The following is a 20952-nucleotide window of genomic DNA, read 5'->3' on the forward strand; positions in this document are numbered from 1 at the left end:
TCTGCTGTTCATACTCATGACAGGACGCACATTTGTCTTTTAAACAACTTCCTTTTACATACGTTGAGCTATATGTATATGTGCGTGTGTGTGTGTGTATATATAGAGAGAGATTATTGTGTGGTAGGGGAGAAAAAGAAAAAAAACTCTACGAAGAGCTACAAAGCATTATTCTTCAGTGTATGTAATGTCCAACATGATTTACACAACAAATGGATTTTTGTTAAACATTTTACATGGAACAAGATTATCACAGCTAGTTCAATCTGCACATTTTAAATTTTAAGTACTGTCTGTCTGGGTGACTGAGTGATGTGAAGTGGTAGTTTTTCAGGCACTTCAAAGAAACATCACAGTACAGAAAAACCGGTTCAAGTTTTGGATCTGCTGTCCTGAAGACCACATTCTTCTAACCCATTCTCAGGGTTTACATTTTCTTTTTTCTGAGTAGAGCATGTCTCTTATGATTTATATGAATATACACCACCATTAAACCAGGTATGTGAATTTGACCTACCCCAAGGATAAAAAGGAATCCAAAGGTTTTTTTACCAATGCTCATATCTCACTCCTATCTTTGTTTTCTATTTGGTAAAACGTTGTTTTGGTATGCATGTCTAAAAATTTAGAAGTGAGCTTAACAGTGTGTCCTTTCATAGCATTTAGGCTTTCAGCTGCAACTCTCCATAAGAGGAAATGCATCTTTAACCTCTTTGGACTCTATATGCAGCAGTATCACTGGTACCTCTTGGAATTCACTTTAGTTTTGTTACTCCATTAACTGAGGATTAACTCTCATCTGGTAGTGTTGTAAACATCTTTGTAATGCATCTGGAGCACAAAATCCATCAAGATGGGAAGAAAGTAGGGGTTTGTTTCTGCTTAAATAGGAAAGCCAAACAATTGCAACACATTTTAAAATAATGTGGTTTTGGGAAACAGGGATTTTTTTTTTTTGTCCTGTTGAAGATTAATTTAATACATGGAAAAGGAATTACTGAGCACAGATCCAAGTTACTAATTGAGATTTCTAGCTAAGTGATTATCTACTTATAAGTACTCTTCAAATTTCAGTGGATGGCCAGAAATATTTTAATCTTCTGGAGAGCAAGAGAGGAGGAGAAGAAAAAGAGGAGGAGGAGAAGAAAAAGAGGAGGAGGAGAAGAAAAAGAGGAGGAGGAGAAGAAAAAGAAGAAGAAAAAAAAAAGAAGAAAAAGGTCTTTCTGTGAAGTCTCTGTGACTTAAGTCATATAGTACTTACTATTGTCATATCCTCACAGGGCCTGTCACAACACCCGAAACAAACATGTTCTAAGTTTATAAGGAAGAAAGCTATTCTTTGGGGAATTTTCTTTATCTTTCCCAAGCAAACATTTTTCTGTATTTATTGATTTTAAATAGAATGTTAGCAGTCTACTTTTTTAAAATCCTAAATGCTTTTCACTTTTCATTCAGCCTATCATACTGGAAGAAAAGGCTGACCCTCCTTCTTTCCCACAAACCAAATGCAAAGCCACACGAGCTCCTAGAAACATTTCAAGAAGCTTTCTGCAAGCTTTGCTACAATCCCTCTACATATAGTATATATCAAATCTACAAGCCTCCCATCATTAGTAATAGTCAAATCAGTATGAAAAGTAAGTTGCTGTCAGTATAAAAATCACCTTTTTGAAACTCTTTAGTATCAAGATCCACATATCCCTCTTCACTTCTTGGACTTTCAGGCTGTTGTGGCTAAACACAGAATCAAAAGAAACAAAAATATTGCAGACATCCAGAACAAGTGATCTCACTCCCCTCCGTCATGTTATGATGAACATTGTCTTATGATCTATAAAAGCCTTCAAAAGCTTTCTTCTTAAGACAGCAGTACAAATATTAATAAGGAACACCAGCAGAGCTAAGTCACATTACTGTAGAACAGTACAGTGCCTAACCTTGACCTTAGAGTTAACATCGGCACCAGAGATTAATTTAAAAAAAGGAGATCTCAAGAGAAAACTCAGGAAGTCAAGGTGCAATACCTACTCTAAGTTGAGTTCCAAATATGAGCAATATTCTAGAAATGTTCATGTATACAGAAAAGTATGTATCTGCAATGTATAACAAGGTACAGTGAACACTTCTCAACTCATGTGTTTTGATTTTTTGTGGGTTTTTTTGTGTTTTTTTTTTTAAATTCAGGTTGCAGATCAGCTATATATTACTGATGCATAGATAATGCTATATGGAGCTAAGTGTACTTAAGTCAGATCTGGACACTGTAAACTCAGATACAGTGCCACTTGAACATGGCTATACCAACTCTAGGATCACCTTATGCTGGCAAACAGTACAGCTGTTTGCAGGTGGAACTCAACTCAAATCAATAAATCCCACCAGACTGAAGCCGACTTGGATTTTTCTGAAGTGCATCCCAGGGATCAAAACCATGGTTGAGAAATACTCTGCCCTGGAGCTGCAGCCAGTAGCCCTGTGCAGATCCACCCTTTCATAGATGCTTGGGAGACTCTGAACCATGTTCTCCCTCAAAATGCTTATTACCAGAGTTTGACAAGACATGAATACATGGAACCAGCCCTGCATCTGAATGAAGAATTAACCCATTTGGAATCCCAGCTAGTATGGATCACACCACAGACACACAAACAGATGGGCTCTACTTTGGTCTTACACAAGCTATAGGTGACCATGAGCCCCAATATCCTGGATTATTCAGGATGCCCTACTCTTCTGTTACAGCAGATAACAGGCTGTTGTTATCACAGTACAGAACAGCAGCAAGTGTTCCTCAAACACATAGAGGATGGGCAAGTCTGATGACGGGCAAGGAAGTGATACAATGAAATGAACAGCAGTGTATGTTTACTGTTTCAAAACACTAAACTAACAATTGCCAACTGTAAGAGCTAAGGCATGTATGACTATTTACAAGTAGTATCACAAGCAACATGAACACAGTATGATCAACTGTGAAAAAAGCAGATTTGGATTTCGTGGTCACAGAAAGAGCATGGCTGAGGGAGGGAATTGGTTCTACCACAGCATAACATGGACGGCCCACAATTTCAATGCCAGCTGCTTAGAAAAGTACAGCTGAATAGTCTGAAAAATGACCCTTCAAAATTTTTGAAGTTCAAATGCCATTTTTGCTGCACAAAAATCAAAAGGTATATAAGAAACCCTAGCAAGATGTGTAATTATACAAGAAACAGTATAGTTAAAATTTTCAAAATAAAATAAATACCTCGTCAGTTCTCAAGTTACTTTCAAATTCTAGTTCTTCTGCCGACTTTGGTAAAGCTGCATTATTGCCTAATGAAATACAAATATGTTAAAATTATTAGATTACATTACGCTGTATTTATCTCATGCTACAGTAGGATGCTATTTCTCAGTATCACCTCAGGAACAAAGCACATGAATTTTAATTCCTTCCTGTAGGCAACAGAAACAATAGCAAGTCTGTCTGCAGCAAACCAGCTCAAAAAACCCCAACTTGGCATCTGCAAGAACACAAGTACTGCTATGTTTTCCTTAAATACAAAAGGATTGGAAAATATGGGCTATCAGGATTTACCACAGCTTACTTATGAATTCTGACTTTGGCTTTTTTCCTTGCGTTTCCTTTAAAAAAAACCCACTAACAGATTTTCAGACCAAATTCCAAACAGCAAATTACCTCTGTATTAATGAGTGCAGAGCTAAGAGTTAATACTAAGAATAATATTTTTCTATAAGTGACAATTAGATCTAAATCCATAAGCTCTAGAACCATAACCACTGAAATTTCCCATTTCCATAGACACTGAAAGCTCAGCAGCTCCTGTTAGTGACAACATCATTTCTGAAAATCTTAAAACCCCACCCATTTCATTCCCCATGGGAACAGCTGTATGCTTGTAACATCTGAAAAACAGACCATGCAGACAGCACCTTCATATGACTTCTACAGCCTTTTTGGACACCTATTTCAGAAGCCTGTTTATACAGCTTTTCCTAAACAAAAAGAAATAGTTATAACATGGTAATTCATCAATGATGCATGTGAAGTGATTAAATTGTGGTTGTGGTCCACAGAATAAGACTACCATTACCACTGGTACTTACAGAAGCTACGTCAAGGGACAACAAGGATTGAGCAAAGCACCAAGACAGAAATACCTTAGTGTAGCAGTTCACATTTTCATGGCTCATGCCTGTCTCTTGCATAAATACTGAATAACATTTTTCAAGTTTACTAAATCAGCATCTTTCCTTGATAAATTCCTAAGATCCCAAGATCTGCAGAGTGAGCTTTCTCACCCTAAATATCAATAAAACTAGAAAGTAAAGCCAACCTTTGAGAAACTGGACCTCAACTCACATTTTAAAATGTTTTTTTAAATAATAGCAAAGACAGACATGAGAAGGAAAAGGTTTTAAAATTAGTGCTTGAACAGCATCATTCCACTTCCTTTGGTATAAAGAAAGATAAGCAGATTTCTCTACTATTTTTCTACAGTTTAATTTCTCCAAAATTTATAATGAAGTCATAATCTGGAATTCATTGTGGCATCTACAGAATGTATTCATTCTCATAAACTTGGTGCTTCAGCTACTGTGGAGGGTCAAAATGGAGAAAGGCTGAAAATAGCAGGATGTTCATTACATGGTATTTTAGGAACTAGCAACCATGCAAGTTCATTTCAAGTGTTAGCTTCCAGAAAAATGGATCTGGAAATAAAATATGATATCCTTAATATCATATACTATCATAACTTAAGTTTTCTATTTAAAATGGACACCTATCATCATTGCTCACTTAAAATACTCATTTATTTAGGATGACCGATTCCTTTGTAACACAAAGGAGGACAATTTCAAGTGCATGCAGAACACAAAATTCAGCATAAGAGTGTGAATCTGACCATTAAATAACTATCCAGAGAAAATCTGGGGTTATGATTAAGGATGGCCACTCTTAACCTTCAAAATTACTAGAAAAGTTACCTTTTTTTTCTAGAGAATTTACCTTTTTAAAATGTTGAACCTATGCCTAAATGAAATGCATCCTCTTTCCTGTAAAAGCAGTTTTGAGTTCCAAAACACATTAATAACAAACCCCGTCTGTAGCTCCATGGTAACTACCCCCTGCAAACCACTTCAAATATTAGCTTATAATTTTAAGTCAATGTATTTTAGTAACTTTTTTGCACTCTAGTAACATTTAATTCTTTTCCAACATACCTCAGATAATTGTGTTCAGTCACTCCTACACTCCCAGAATCACATGCCTATTTAAATATTTGTCACAAATTCTTAAATATATTAACAGTTATTTTGCAACCAACAAAGAAATTGGGTATATTTGAACAGTGTAAGTTATTTTTAACTATGATAATGATAAAATGCACTATTTATGACAGTTTATAAACCAAAAACTTAAAAAAAAAGAGGGAAAAAAAATAAATCCTCACCTGAATTAAAGGTTGCATTACTTTTTTGAAAAGGAACTTCAATTCTAATATCATCTATTTTGACCAAGTTTGTTTTGTCATCACTGCTGTACAGCTCTTCTACATGCAACAAGCGTAAGTCACTTTTTTCCCCTAATTCTGCTTCTATTGTCACTTCACCATGGTTGGTATTTACAGTCACTTCATTTGCAGAAACTAAGGAAAGAGCCTGTGCCCTAGGCAGGGAAGTCCTTATTTCAGAAAAGTCACTTTCTAAAAGCAAGTCTGAGTTAAATTTATAGTTTACGTTCCTTAGAGTTTCACTCTCTACTGTTGCTTCTGAAATCATACAAGGGAGTTCTGATGTAACTTCCTCATGCAAAACATCTTCAGCTTGTTCATCATCCTCACTTGCCTCTGAGGAAGGACTTGGACTCACAGCAGTCTCTGTACTAATCTCCACGCAAAGGGCTTCATCTACACTCATGAGGTTCACTGAATTTTCATCTGTTTCTGTGTTTTCACTGTCTACTGTGGTCTGAGATGCTGCTGATTCTCCCCTCACACCACTCTCATGGGTCTCATTCTCTCTACCAATGACAAGCAAAGAATTATTGCTTTTTTCTGGACCTGTAGTTGATAGGATGCATTCAATCTGGTTAGCAGTATTAAAAATCTCCTCGCTTTTGTCTTTTACTTCTGTACTCTCAGCAGCAAGTTGACTTTCTTCTATGACTGTAAAGGTGAAGAGACTATCACATTCTTCCATTGTGCTCAGAGTGATCACTGCCCCCTCCTCCTTATCTCCTATACTTGAAGCGGCATGTTGATCTTCACTGTTGGTGGCAACCCTCAGCACAGGAGCTCCACATTCTCCCACAAAAATCACAGAACCTTTGCTTTTTGCATCTGCATTGAAAGCAGCTAGTCCAAACTGTTCATCTACAGTTGCAGTGGTCTCCACAATCTTACATTCCTCTGATGCATTTGGAGAAATAATGGCATCTTCATCTTCTTCTGCTACAATGAGTTGACTTTCAGCTTGCGGTGCTGCACTGATCAGGACTATCTCACATTCTTCTGTCATGCTTGTAGTGATCATAGCAGCTTCATATCTTCCTTCTGTTTCTGAAGCAGTGAGTTTGTTTTCATCTTGCATAGCCACACTAGACATTGGAGCTTCAAAACATTCTGCTGTACTAGTAGAGATCATTACCGTTTCATTTTTTGACTCCGTGTCTGACACATGTTGAATTGCCTCTTCTGTGACTTCAGCTGACATTAGGATTACTTGTTCTTCCATGACACTTGTGGAAATCATAGCACACTCATCTTTTTCTTCCTTGCCGCTGGCAGTTGGGTGACTTTCATCATCATCATTATCATCTCCTCCTGCACTGGATTCACTAGGCATGGGAACCTCGTATATTTCCATATCTATAGAAACCATAGCATTCTCATTTATTTCTTCTGTTTTCACAGAGGGGAGCTCACCATCATATTCAATAGCTGCACTTGACATAGGAGCCTCAAATTCTTCCACAATACTGGTGGAAATCATAGTGCACTCATCTTTCTCCTGCTTACTGCTAAAAGTATGCACACACTCTTTAAACTCTGTAGCTGTACTGGGCATAGGCACCTCTGTATCTTCAGCATCTATCAAGATCATAGAGCTTTCCCCACTTTCATTTGCTCTTGCAACAGCAAGTGGACCTTCCTCAGCATCCATGGCTGAATGTAAGGGAGCATCACTTTCTTCCACTGTACTGGTAGAGATGATATCCCCTTTTACTTTTTCTTCTCTGTCAGCAGGAATAAGAGAATTCTCATCTTCCTTTAGAACTGCACTACTTATAGAGGGATCAAGTTCTCTGCTGTCAAAGGAAGTCATGGCATTCTCATGTTCATCTTCAGCACCAGACTGACTCTTATCTTGTGCTGCCATAGCACTAGTCATGGGACCCTCACATTCCTCAGAATCTAAGGGAATCAAGGTACCTTCATGCTTTCCTATATGGGCAGTCAATGCACCCTCATCTGCAGCACTTGCGCTGGTTACACTGCTTTCAACAATCCCTTTATCATTTTTGCAGTCTGTGCCACAGTTAGCTTCTTTCTCTGCACTCATCATGCTGTCGACAGTAAGCTTATTTATATTTGTGCCAGCCACTCCTGACTCAGCTTCCATTTGTTCAGCAACTATGCAGATAATAGAACTTTCACCTTCTTCTGTACCTATACAAATTAGCGCATTTTCACTTTCCATTCCTGTACAAGTAGAAGCATGCTCATTTTCTTCATTTCCTCTTCCTGTACTGGTCACAATGCCCTCACCTTCTTCATCCTCTTCTTTTGAGCCTGTACTAGTCACAAAACCTTCATCATCACACAGACCTACACTGACTGTAGTGATATTGGCTTCTTCCTTTGCCCTTGTACTGTCCATTAGACTTTCACATTTTTCAGCTTCTAAACAAACTGCAAACCCCTCATTGCTGTCTTCTAGCCCTGTGCAGACTACTGAAATTTCAGCATCATCTTCTGGAGTTATGCCTGTGCTGGTCACTGCGCTTTCACCATTTACAGTATCCTCAGATTTGTCATGGCTTGTTCCAGTTGCAGCACTGTTGTCTGTGACCACTGCAATACATGCACCAGTTACAGTGCTTTCTCCTTGTGCATCTGTACCAGTCACTGAGCAGATGATGAAGTTATGACCTCTTTCTTCTGCACCTGTGCAAGTCACAGTACCTTCGTGTTCTTTTACCTGGCCAGCTCTCATACTGCCCCTAAATTCACCTGAACTATCACCACTTGTCGACCCTTCACCTGTTTCTGTCCCTGCACTAGTTACAGCTCCATCGCTCTCCACTTCACCTAAGCAGGATACAGAACTTTCAAATTTGCCTGTATCTACACAAGTTGAGGTCTTTCGCTTTTCTTCAGAGCCTGCACTAGTCACAGCATCATCTTTTTCTTCTGCCCCAGCACTATTCACACTGTCTTCAATTTCTACTCCACTTGCATTGACTGAATCCTTACCACTTTCTTCTGCATCAACCATGGTACAATCACCATTTTCTACTCCTTCTGTACTTGTTAGGAAACTTTCACTTTCTGCTAATCCTTCAGTGACAACACTGCCACCACCTTCTTCAGCTGCTGCAACAGTACACTCACCAATATCTGCTCCTGTGATGAAACTGCCACTCTCACTACTTTTTACCCATATGCCTGTTGTGAAACCTTCGTCAGCTTCTATGCTTGTGCAGATTACTGTCACCTCACTTTCTTCTGAGCAAGTGGTTGTAGCATCACTGTCCTTTTCAGAATGTGATGCACCCTCAGCTCGTTCTTCTCCTGTACTAGTGGCCATTACAGTGCTCTCAATGATCTTTTCTGTGCTAGTTCCTATCACAGTGGCTGGAGTTGTTTGTAGGCTGCTGTACAACAAACTAAGTTTACTACTTCCTGCACTGGTACCTACTGCATTGCTTTCATTTTTATCTTCCATGCCAATCACAGTATTCCCTTCTTGCCCACTGGCCATAACAGAGCCTTTGACTGCTTCCTCAGGAACTCTTTTAGGCACTAACACAGAGGAAGACTGTATCACATCATCAACATCATGCATCTCATTCTTTTCCACATTATCCATCATTGTCCTTTCTCCCTTCGTGGAAGGATCTGTATTCAAGCACTCTCCTTCTTTTCTTTCTACAAGTTCTTTTGTTGTTACATCTCCACAATCTTCAGGTATGTCAGTCATCACGTTTTCCTCTTTTATTTTCAACTCACTTCCCTGAGTGCTTTCTAACTTTGCTGCTTCATCACAGTCTTCTTGACTAGGTAACCCAGCTGTACTCTCTTCCATTGCCTGTTCATCAGGCTGGGGCACCTTGTTATCTTTTTCTATACTGTTTGTCATAGTGGTTTTGTCACCATCATCTTTCAAGATAGAACTCAGCACTGCACTATCTTGTTCCACGTATACAACCTGTGCTGCATCATTCTTCAAAATGAAAGTATCTTCAAATAACGAAGTCTCATCTGAATTATGGCATTCCTTAGACATACTACCCAAGGAATCTGTAAAATCTGAGATATCCATATCCATGGACTTTGCATCAGCAGCATCTTCTCTGGAAGAATTAATTGCTAAAGGAACATCATCTGAATTAGAATTTATCACAGTTTTAAAATTCTTTGGTCTTCTGCTACCTTCTGAAGCTTGATCCTTACTGGGAACATTCAGTAAGATTCTACCACTTGTTTCATACACAACGCTCATTTTATAAGCCCCTTGTTTATTGGGTCCTTGATCTATGGAAGCTTGTTTGGACAAAGTGTCTAAGGCACCAACTTGTTTATTAGGGATATCTTCTTGTTCAACAGTTTTTTCAGCTGCAGGCAGAAACTGCAATTCACAAGCTTCAGGATCTGCCAAGCTGTGTTTTGATACCTTATTTGAAACAGAGAGAGATAGTTTTTCTTTTGCTGCATACTCAGCATCTGTGGCTTGCAGTGAGTTTTGAATGTTTTTTCCTTCTATGTTAGATGCTTCCTGTACTTTTTCTTGTTTCAAATCAAGTTCCATCAGCTCTTCCTCATGACCAGAATGCAAGTCATCATTATTCATACTTGAATTTTGAGGGACTGGAGCATGGCTCTTTTCAGTTGTGCTAGCTGATTCCTTTTCCTCTCCAAGTATATCCTGGTTTGATATACTGCCTCTTCTATTTTCACATGATATCTTCTTACTTTGTTTTTTATCCATTGCCACTGTGATGTTCAATACTTTTTCATGCCCACTATCCATTTCTTTAATATCTTTATCTTCCAATTTCATACTCTCTTCCTTCTTCTTTATTTCCTTGTTGCTGTGCTTTAAGTTTCTGCTTTTGTGACCTTCAGCAGAGAACCTTCTTTCTAGTTTGGAATTGCTTAAATCTTTATCACCTCTATATTTCTCTTTTACAGAACCTCTTTCTCCAGAATGTAACTTAACTCTGTGACTAACATCTTTTTGTGATCCCTGAGCTGATTGCGTACCACTTACAAGCTCAAACTCAGCACCACTCTCCTCAAGAACTTTGTCTTCATTCTTGGATTTGTGTTGCTTATCTGAATCATTCTCTTCCGTGCTCTTCTCTTTGTCTAGTTTCTGACCAGTCTCCGGTTTTGTTAAATTTTCCTGCAATTCTGTTTCAGATGCTTTGAATTGTTTAGTATGACCCTTTGACTTAGACTTTAACAAAATCTTGTCTTCTACAAGGCTCTTAGATCTTCGTCTATCTTTATGAACACCATCTTCTTGTTTTGAATTACAATCAGAGTTAGTTGATTCTATTTCACGTTTATCTTCGGAGTAGCTTTCGCTCCTTCTGTGTGATGCAGAAGCAGCTTGCTTTGAGGCACTTTGGGAATCCTTTTGTGGCCTAGAATCACTCAGGGACCTTTTGGACTTGTATTCTGCTCTCGATTTTTCTGTTGAGAGATGTCTGTCTTTTTTATTTTCCTTACGCAGCAATTCTTCAGCTTTTAAGGTTGATTCAGAAATATTTTTTCCATCTTTTCCAGTTACTGATATTTTCCGTTCACTTCGGTGTTTACTTTTTCTTTCAGATTTGTCATCTGAGGAAACCTTTATTTGTTGATTATGCTTCTGACCACCATCCTCTCCTTTCAAACTTCTCTCAAATGAATGGAGTTCAACATCTTCACTTAGTTTGTGAATACCGTCTCCTTTATATTTGTGCTTTAAAGAAAGTTTATCTTCTAAACCAGTTCTTTCCTTTTCATTTTTATCTCTGTAAGACTTGGCTTCTTTTTTGGCAGCATTTCTCATATGTTGAATTTCTGTGTCACTATCTTTTTTGGGGTGTTTTTCATTTTTAAGTATGGATTTCTGCTTCTGTAGTTCTTCAGTATTGACTTCTGCTCTATCCAGTTGTCTTTTTGGATCCCTTGTTTCACTGTCCTGCTGGGCTCCTTCAGCCTGAAGAGAGGTGGAAGTTTTTCTTTTATGTTCTTTTTCTGCTTTAGAATCACTTTTGCCTTCCTCAGTTGAATGCACTGACTCTGAAAGTCTTCTAAGCTGTTTAGAGATTTCACTTTTCCCATGATTATGCTTCAATTCTTTGGAAGAAGTTTTTTCACAAGTCTACAACAGAAAGTTTTTAGACATATAAGCAAATGTTATACAGTTCCTTCACTACATGACCGAACAGAATTGTTAAGGGCAAACTCTCCATAAAAACAATACACCAGAGAATACACTTAACATTGTAATTAAAAGTCACCTAAAATACAGACAGTAAGAAAATGAAACTTGCCGTTTTCATTTCAACTATCTGCCACTGTGGGAAAATCCAAAGAAAGAGAAGTTAACCTTAAGCAGTCTGTTTGAACTTGAGTATCTTTTCTTTATAAAGTGATTTTTCTTTCTAAAATGATTTAAATGGATTTTAAAATGAACAATCACAATTTCAAGAACTCCATAAGTTACTTTGAACAGCCATTATGCTGTTCAAAAAACCCAACAAAACAAAAACCCCCAAACCAAACAACACCCCAACCCCCACAAAAGATAAATCTAGATTCCATTTGAACTTCCAACTATCACATTTTTTTGTGTTAATAAAGTTGTTGGTAAAAACTCCCACCATAAAAATTCTCTTCCCTTTAGTATTTGGACTACATTCAGTTTTCCCTTAACTTCCCAGTGAGAAGTTTAAATAGATCAAGATCTTCAAGTCTTTGTGTGTAAGACACACTTTGCTCTTTTTAAAAACCCAACATGCTTCACAGAACAGGGCTTAAACTATATCTCATGTTCTACTACAACATGCATCAGCACTAAATACATAGACTGTATATTCTGGTGGCTACTGGAATTCAGAAAACATTACTACACCAATGGCAGATCACTAATGCCACTGAAAGAACTCTAGCAGGAAAAAACTAATTCATGAGAACAAATGCAATATTATGCAGTTTGGCATGGACAAATGAACAAGTGCTGTTATAATTAAAAAGGAAGATCATACGGTTTATATTTAAGAGACACATACCTCACTTGTCTTTTGCATTTCTTTAGGATCTTCTTCAGATGGCTCGTATTTCTTTTTGCAGCCATCTTCAGCATGCCTGAAACAGGTATTTGGACAATTAAAAAAAGAAAAATCTGTATCAGCCCAACATTAGTTTGTGAACTGTCTGCTTTTAAAGCTGAAGGAGAGAGAGAAATGCACACTAAAAATACTGAAATAGAACATGATCACAGAACTTTTAACTAGCCAATTTGTCCAAGCTTTTTTCCTCTTGAAAAATTATGTGTACCAGCTTCAAAGATATCCTCTGGATATCAGTGCTTTAAAGCAGAGAATGTTAGTACGACAGCATTAGTACTACAGTTGTCCCTGTAAAATGGACAAGATCTCCTTGTGCCATACATACCAGTATGTAGACAGATACGTACATGTGTACACAGCTATGTAAAACACCAATTTAAAGACTAAGCCAAGCTGACTGATGTATTAGATGCACAAACATCTGAAAGCTCTTCGTTCTCATTCCTTTATTACCATTCTGTGTAGGAAAAGCCACATAGAGGCCACTACTGCAGTGTGAGCTGCAATATATTTAAGCAGCTATAATTTGATTTTCTGCTTGAACTTTATGCTTATTAGTAACAAAATTATGTGACTATTTTAAGAGAAAGTTGTTAAAATGGGTAAGGCTAACTGCGAAGTTGAAGAGAATGTTTTAAATCTGTAAAAAATGAGTATTCAAAAACTTAATTCCTTTTGAGCAAATACATGAATACCTTGAATCTCTTTTTCTTTTTCTGCTCAAAGCTACTTTTTTTTCTAAAAATTTCTGTTCTTTAAGCACATCCTTAATGCTGGTACCAGTAACTTTTGACTCAAGACTTCTTGATGAAGTTTCTTCTAAGTTCAAGCCACTTTTTCCTAAAACAATACACAAACGGTGAAATACATAAGCATGTCATTATATTACTGTTTCAGCTATAAACATGACTGAAAAGTAGTACAGAGAGTACTAACATGTAGCAGAGAATACTAGTGTATACGGGTATTCATTGCATTTAAGCAATATAATGATGTATGAAAGGATATAGGAAAGACTGAAGATATAGAACTTTGTATTAATAATTTGTATTACACATACTTCCATTAGATCACTGTTGAAACATTGGGTTTTTAAGGGAAATGACTAGAGACCTATTACCAATATTTTAAGCTGAATACTTTTTTCCAGAGTGAGCAAGAGCAGGATGGCAGGGGCTAATGTTATACTTCTCATACCTTTAGCATTTTGATTTCCAGTTTTCAGGGATTTTGTTTTTTCTGCAGCCTTCTGTTTACGTTTTTCTTCAAGTCTCTCTCTGTTAATTTGTCTTCTTAGGAGTCTCTCTTCTTTTTCTTTGGCCTGGACATACAAAAACAAGGAAAAGAATTAATTTATCATTAGGTCAAAGGGTATTCTTTGACTACAAATATATGTCTAAACCCCACAGAAAACAGAACATTGTAGCTTGAGGCAAACTAAAAAAAACCAAAATAGTCCTTAGAAATCATTACATGAAAGTTAATGGAGTCTTCTAATACTTCTGTGAAGTGAAACTAGCTGAATTCCAGTTTCATTGCTGCTTAACACCACCGACTGAGGCTCTAAGACCTTCTCAAAGAATATATCTTATTTTTAATTTATATATAAAAAATATATACATAGTGTATATATATTAAATATATATATAAAATACATGTAACTATAAAAAAACCCCTGTATTTCGCCAAAGGAAAGCGATCTAAAAGAACTGCTGCTGCCTCTTCTGTGTGCTGGTCCTTCTTCCACAGAACACAATGAACATGCTTAAACCTCTCTTTTCACTCTCAATGGCTGCAGACATGCTACAAACTACTGATTTCATGGACAGCAAGAACTACATTTGTAAAGAGATGATGTAACTAAGTAGCCTGCAGTAGTCAACGCAAGCCCGAACTACACAAAGTCCCACTGAAGGCAGCCTGCAGGTAGATATGGGCTACTTTTTCCACCCAAATTGTCATTATATGCATTAAATCTATCGAAGACAAGTTTTTCATATGTGCAGCAGTTCTTACTCTCCCCATCGAATCACTCAGTTGATAAAGAATCCACCTGTTGCTGTGATTCTGTGAAGACATTTAATAAGTAAATCCTCTGTCAACACCAAAAGACTGTTCACTTTAGAGCGGGGGGGGGAAAGACGGAAAAGTGTGTTGTTGCTTTCACCACCAGAAGCCTTCAAGCTATAACCAGAGCGCTTTGCTGGAGAGCAGATCATGCAATATTGGTGGAAATCTAAAGGAGGGGAGTTGTAACACAAAAGGAAAAAGCAAAAAAGAAAGCAAGTGAGACGAAACAGAAGACTCCCCCTCACAAACCACCACCAAAGAAGTGGAATTTCTGTGCTGAAAAGTTTAAGCAGCCAGAATGTGAGTGGTAACAAAATTCACACTTACAATGGACTGACGGCGCTGTTCTACAGTTCGTTCATCATCAGAATCGCTGAAGTATTTGGAGTACAAGAAAGGCTTACGAACATAAGCATGACGAACAGGCTTGGCTTTCCCATCACTCAGCTCATTAGCATGAGGCTTTGTCTTACTTTGACTGTTTTTCTCCTCTTCATCTGAAGAAAGGTTAGTGAAGCATAGAGATATATTGATAAATTAGGGCAGTGCTTTCAACACAACTTTTGATGAGGCAAAGCTACTCAAAATGTATTAGCAATTATTTATTCTAAAAACGTAGACAGTTAAAAAAATTAAACCCTTTAACATCAAAGTATCACTAGATTATGAAAACCTGAAAGGTATATTCATGTGTTTGTGCACACCATTCAGCCAAAAAACTGCAAGATACAAACCCCAGCATAAACTGGGATACAGCAGTTGGGCTTACCCTCTTGCCTGTAATCACGTTGCCTCTTTACATATAGTATTTAGTAGTTAACACCATATAAGAAGTCAGAATATAATTTCTGCTATATATTAAATTAAGCTTCTTCCCTACACCAAAAAAATTTGTACAATATTCGAGTATGTAATAACTAGATAGGCTTACTGAAATATATACACAAAGCATTGTTATTTATACTCATGCAAGTATTATTCAAGTAAAAATAAATAAATCTCTTTCAGTTTTATCAGGATTATTAGAAATAAAGCAAAACCACTTCTGCTCCCTACCGTATGAATTATTTATACCCCTGAAATATACTTAAGGCTTGTTTTCACTTCACAAATATTTAGTCATAACCGAATGCAATCTCTCCTGTTTAAAGGTAACACCAAAGCCAGAGAATATGCAAGTAATTCAGTGCTTCTAAATAATATTCTTAGAGCAGAAAAGCTCACAGCACTCTAGAGACAAGTCATTCAGGTACTAAGGCACTCTGTATTATGAAGTGGAAAGTCTTATCAACTGCAAAAGCCCCATATCCACAGAAATCAGAGTCTGAGGTCTGCTCTAGACAAGGAGAACACAAAAAAGGTAACCCAGTCAGTGAAAAGATTTGGTGTTTCCAAGCTCTTAAAGCTAGATCCACTCCTGTTCCTTCCACTGTGGCCATGTAGAATTTGGAAATTCCTGCAGTCCTAAAGCTCTACAACCAACCTGATCTGCAAAGTCAGCTACATCCACTACCCTGGGGTCACAAACAAAGCACTCCAATGTTATACCAAATTCACAGCAGAAGGGAGAGGAAAAAACCCCATAGGAAAGCGACATATCCATCACTGTTAAGTGTTTCTGTCGCCTATGAAATACTGTAGCACAAATAAGATTTACAATGTTTAGAATATGTCAAGCTATTAAAAAAAAAATACTCAAAGTTTGTCCAATCCTTGTTTTTTTTTTTATAACTGCACATGTACTATCCATTCCACATTTGAGTTCCTTCTCATAAATAAGTACAATAAAACATACTGCAAAACCTCAGATTTATGATATGATGCACTCAACAAAAGTGTTGCATATTCTTTCTTGCTACTTAACAACCTAATTCTTTTACCATCTGATGTGATCTCCCCCTCTTCAGTACTGTCAGAAATTACAGTCTCCTCTTCACTCTCCTCTTCAAAGGAAGAAAGGTCACTGGTATGGACAGAGCTGACAGTGATGTCACTGAGTGCATCCATATCTGAATCTACTGATGCATTTTCTTGCAAAGGGAAAAAGAGAAAGAAAGGGCTGTAATGCAGCACAGTTTGAGAAACTTTTCTTACCAAAACACTGATTTTGCCACTGAAAACAAAATTATCTTAAGAACAGGAAATAGGGGAAAAAAATTGTAACATCTTAAATGAAGTGTTCTTAGGCTAACTGGTTTACTCAAAACAAAAATCACCCTGAGGTACAACTAGAAACTTTAAATGCAGACTGGAATCATTGAGAGAACTTGCCAGAGTAAGGCAGATGACCAATCACACACACTTCAGGAATCAAAGCTCATCTGATTCCTAATGTGGGCACCTCAGTTAATGGAGATGAACCAAGACCTAGCTGTGGCTAGCTAGACAAATGTGCCAGAACTAGCAGAGAACCCACATTCCAAATATACTTCTGATTCAACTCCTGCATACACTTAAACCCCCCCACCCATATCCACATCTTAAGAAAGAGCATTGCCCACACCATACCTTCTTTAGTGCTTTCAGTTGTTTTATGTTTATTGCTATTTTTTTCTGGAACTAACTGTTTCACTGGTTCTGAATCCCTTGCTTGCTTTTCTTCTTTTGACTTCATAGTATCATCACTTTTCTTTGAATGGTCGGACTTCTTGTCAAGTTTTTCCTTCTTTTCTTTTCTTCTTTCACCTTTTTCACTGCTGTCTGGTTTCTTGTCACATTTATCCAATAATTTACTCTTTTGATCTTCATTTTCCTGTTGAGTTTCTTTACTTGTATCTTTATTTGTAAAAGTCAAATTATTAGTATCCTTTGCTGAATTTTTAATTTCTTCACTTTGGCAGGGAAGCTCATTTAAATCTTCACACTTTCCAAATGTTTCAGCCCCTTCTCCAGAAAGATCACAAATTGCTTTCTCTCTGTCTGGCAAGTCCTCTGCATTTCTCTCTCTATCAGTGCTACCATCCACACTCTGCTGAGATGAGAGTCTTTTTGCAACTTTGTCGTTGGTCTTGGGATTTGAGTTCTCTGTTGAAGCCCTGGCAGCACTTGCTTCTTGGTTAAGAGAAGTTATTGTTTCTAAAATGGACATTGCATCACTAGCTACATTGCCACTAGGAGCTGTAGCAGAGACACCTTGAATAGTAAGAAAGAAAATAGTTTTAGTTCATCTTAGTTTCCATAATACCGTTCAGACAGAATGTTAAGCAAGTGAAAGGAAAAAGAATAATTACTTTATTTAAAAGAAGTAAAATTAACTAGAAGATTTGACTAATTTTGCATTTAGAGATTTTGGTTTAAAAGAAAAAACAAAAAAAAAAGAACAATAAGTTGCATTCCTGCAGCAATTATGATCTTATTATCAGAGATACATTTTGGTCTGTGACATACCACTGTTCCTGAGATCATGTAAAGAAAGCAGAGGCTGTCTATGGGAAGGATGTTCTGAACACAATCCTTGTTCAACTTTACCACCATCCCAAGTGGGATGATGACGACTCTGGAGAAGCACAATATAGAATACGGCAGCAGAAAGTCTGTATTACATACTTCTGGTATCTCCATAAACGACATGGAAAATGGACTCAGCATATTGATTATATAACAACAGGACCATCAGAGATACCTTATCACTTTCCCATCCTTGTAGAAGCAACTCTGAAGATGGATGAGAAAGGGTTAACTGGACTAGCACTAAGAGCTGCAGCTGGCTTGTTAACCCACTTACTTTAAAGGAAGTGGGCCTCACAGGAAAAGGGCTAGGATTTAAATAAAGGGTCTGGTTACAAATAGATGGACTGCTATGGAGTCTCTTAGGAAGGGAAAGAATGGACAATTACCTGCAGGAGCATTTAGAAGTCGATACCAGGCAACATAAATGAAAACCGTAAAGAAAAAGTGCTGTGGTTATAAGCAAACTAAAGATTGGCTGATTTACAGCAGAACTTAAGCTCCTGAGAGGACCTTACCCATTCAAATTTTATGGCACACAGCAACTGCATTAAGACAGGTAACTGTCTCACAGGTAGTTTTTTTTCTGATCTACCAATGCACAAAAAAATTGAATCATTCTTCTCTTACAGCTATGTCTTATCTGATCCTATAATACTCAGAGGGCCAAACCCCGAGACCAACTTTTTTCCCTACAGTAAACCGATCCCTTGTAATCTCAAGTAGGAGTGACAGAGTGACATGGTGGTACATGGTGATGTCTCTCTCGCCCTCTACCTTTACACATACAGTGAGAGACAAGTATTGTGGTATGCTGCCTGGAGCTCAGCTTGTTAATACTGATGCTAACAATTTTGTGCTAGCAGCAAACCTAGCCAATGTTTTTGCTCTCTTGAAAAACAAATTTTTGTTAACAGACTGCTCGGAGAAATGGTAGAATACCTTGTACTGTAATAGAAGCATCTGTTTTCTCCTCACTTGGAGCTGTACTGGGGCCTGCCTCCTCTTTGTGATTCAATGTGGCTAAAAATTCATGGACAGCTTTTTCCACCTGAGGTCTGAATGTGTGGTTGATCTTTGGGTCCACAACCTGAGAAATAATTCTGTCAATTCCAGATTCCAACATTCCAGACCTGGAACAGAGTTACATGAATACTTAATAAGAAAAATGACTTTTCAAGAACACCTTGATGAAATATGCTCTTTTAGCTGTGACGAAAACACTCTTAAGAGCCTCCAATGAAGCATTAACATTTTCTGAGCATCACTGCAGCTATGTATTTAGCCAGCTGCCTGTACTTCCAACAGCTCTCTCTATACCTTATGAGCGAATCAAAAAATTGCTAGAGAAACAAAGCAATCCAACTGCATGGAATTAACACAACAAACAGCCTGTTGTTATGTTGTTACTGGTTATGCCTAGAAATGTCATCTAACTGTAAAAGCGACGTTTGTGGAAAAAATTAAGAAGAAACCTGATGTTATCAATTCCCATGGCACAAGACAGATGAATTGTAGATGGTGTGAGGGACAAACGACTACTAGATCAGACATCACCACCCTAAGTTACTTTCTGCCTGGTACAGTGTGATGCCTCAGAGTTCTGCAGCTTTAGAGAACACCCTTAATCTTCAGCAGAATCAAATAAATGGCAATAGAGAGATTTATGTCCATGGGTTCTCTCTAGACCCCTGTAATCTTTTGTGGAACACTTATTGCTTCTATGTCCTCATTCCCTCTTTAAGAAGAACTAAAAAAAAAAAAAAAACCCCAAACAAGAACTGCTCCCCTCCCACCAAACACAATAGCTTCTCAGTACAAGTTATCAATGGTACCACTACAGCATAACTGAGTAAGTTTGTTCCCAAATCCCTTGTTCGACCCAGTTTAGTGACAAACTCATGCTACTTTGAAGAAATTTCCTAACGCTTCTTATGACTCTAACTTTTGAGAAGAAAAACTAGACGAAGCCTCATGAAAAAAATGCAACATCAGATAAGTGTTTGACATCATTTTGAGATAACAGCAGTTCTGAAAAAAGTCTTTTTTGTCTGGTTAGATTTACACCCAGTTTTTTGTTTTGTGAATTTGGCTTTGTACTCTGCAGAGCTTAGCTTGTTGAATCCTTTTAATTGTCCTTAGCCCAAAACTTGATGATAAGAGCAGTTTTATTTACATCTCCCTTAAAAGAAACAGTAAAGACAGACTTCAGCTGAGGTGCTACATCCCAAGTCAGAAACAAGCTTTCCACCCCTGCATCAACGTGGATCAGACAAAATAATATCTGCAGTCTAATTCTGACTAATGCTGATGGCGAGCTATCTGAAATGACAGCACTTTTTAAATGCTAAAAAAAAAAAAAAAAAGCTTCTTCAGAAGTTTCTTTGAAGAAAGCAGACACTTTACAATTGGCCTACAGCCCCCGTCACCCATTGCGGTACACGAGCGTGTTCAAACAGAGAAGCCCCAGAGCTGTCACTTACTTGAGAACCTGCTGCCTAATGTTATTTCTCAGCTGGTTCTTGTTGAGATGAGGACTCCAGGTATGGGTTGCCAAATGATTGGAAACAAAGTTGTCAACGCGCTGTCTCAAATTCTGGTAGGCAGGCTGGAAAGCAACGACAGAGAGGATGGACAGGAGGGCTCTGATGAGCAGTTGCCCCGCCGGCGGGAAGAGCTGGGAGCCCCGCCGGCCCCCCCAACCCACTGACGGCGCAGCCGCCCCCTCTGCCTCGCAGCGGTGGCAGCGTGCTAAGCGCGCCCGCACGGCTAGAAACGCCCCGCGAAGCCAGGCGCGTCTGTGCCGCCGGCCAGCCCACGCTCCCCTCCGACAACACGGGCCCCGGCTTCGCCCGCCGGGG

General features: G+C 38.1%; 1 protein-coding gene across 1 annotated transcript in view; it reads right to left on the bottom strand.

The window, feature by feature from the left end:
- The window catches only part of BOD1L1 (biorientation of chromosomes in cell division 1-like 1), a 42213-nt gene that overhangs the window by 16703 nt on the left and 4558 nt on the right, over positions 1–20952 (bottom strand). Inside the window, exons 2-12 of the mRNA XM_010576881.1 lie at positions 20575–20699; positions 19034–19224; positions 17153–17776; positions 16525–16674; positions 14972–15141; positions 13772–13895; positions 13270–13414; positions 12515–12590; positions 5460–11604; positions 3248–3315; positions 1665–1734 (exon numbers count right to left, since the gene is read on the bottom strand). Coding sequence (XP_010575183.1) covers positions 1665–1734; positions 3248–3315; positions 5460–11604; positions 12515–12590; positions 13270–13414; positions 13772–13895; positions 14972–15141; positions 16525–16674; positions 17153–17776; positions 19034–19224; positions 20575–20699 — 7888 coding nt within the window. The remainder of the gene's footprint in view (positions 1–1664; positions 1735–3247; positions 3316–5459; positions 11605–12514; positions 12591–13269; positions 13415–13771; positions 13896–14971; positions 15142–16524; positions 16675–17152; positions 17777–19033; positions 19225–20574; positions 20700–20952) is intronic.

This window comes from Haliaeetus leucocephalus, unplaced genomic scaffold (genome assembly GCF_000737465.1).
Source record: "Haliaeetus leucocephalus isolate CR32 unplaced genomic scaffold, Haliaeetus_leucocephalus-4.0 Scaffold545, whole genome shotgun sequence".
Lineage (NCBI taxonomy): Eukaryota > Metazoa > Chordata > Aves > Accipitriformes > Accipitridae > Haliaeetus > Haliaeetus leucocephalus.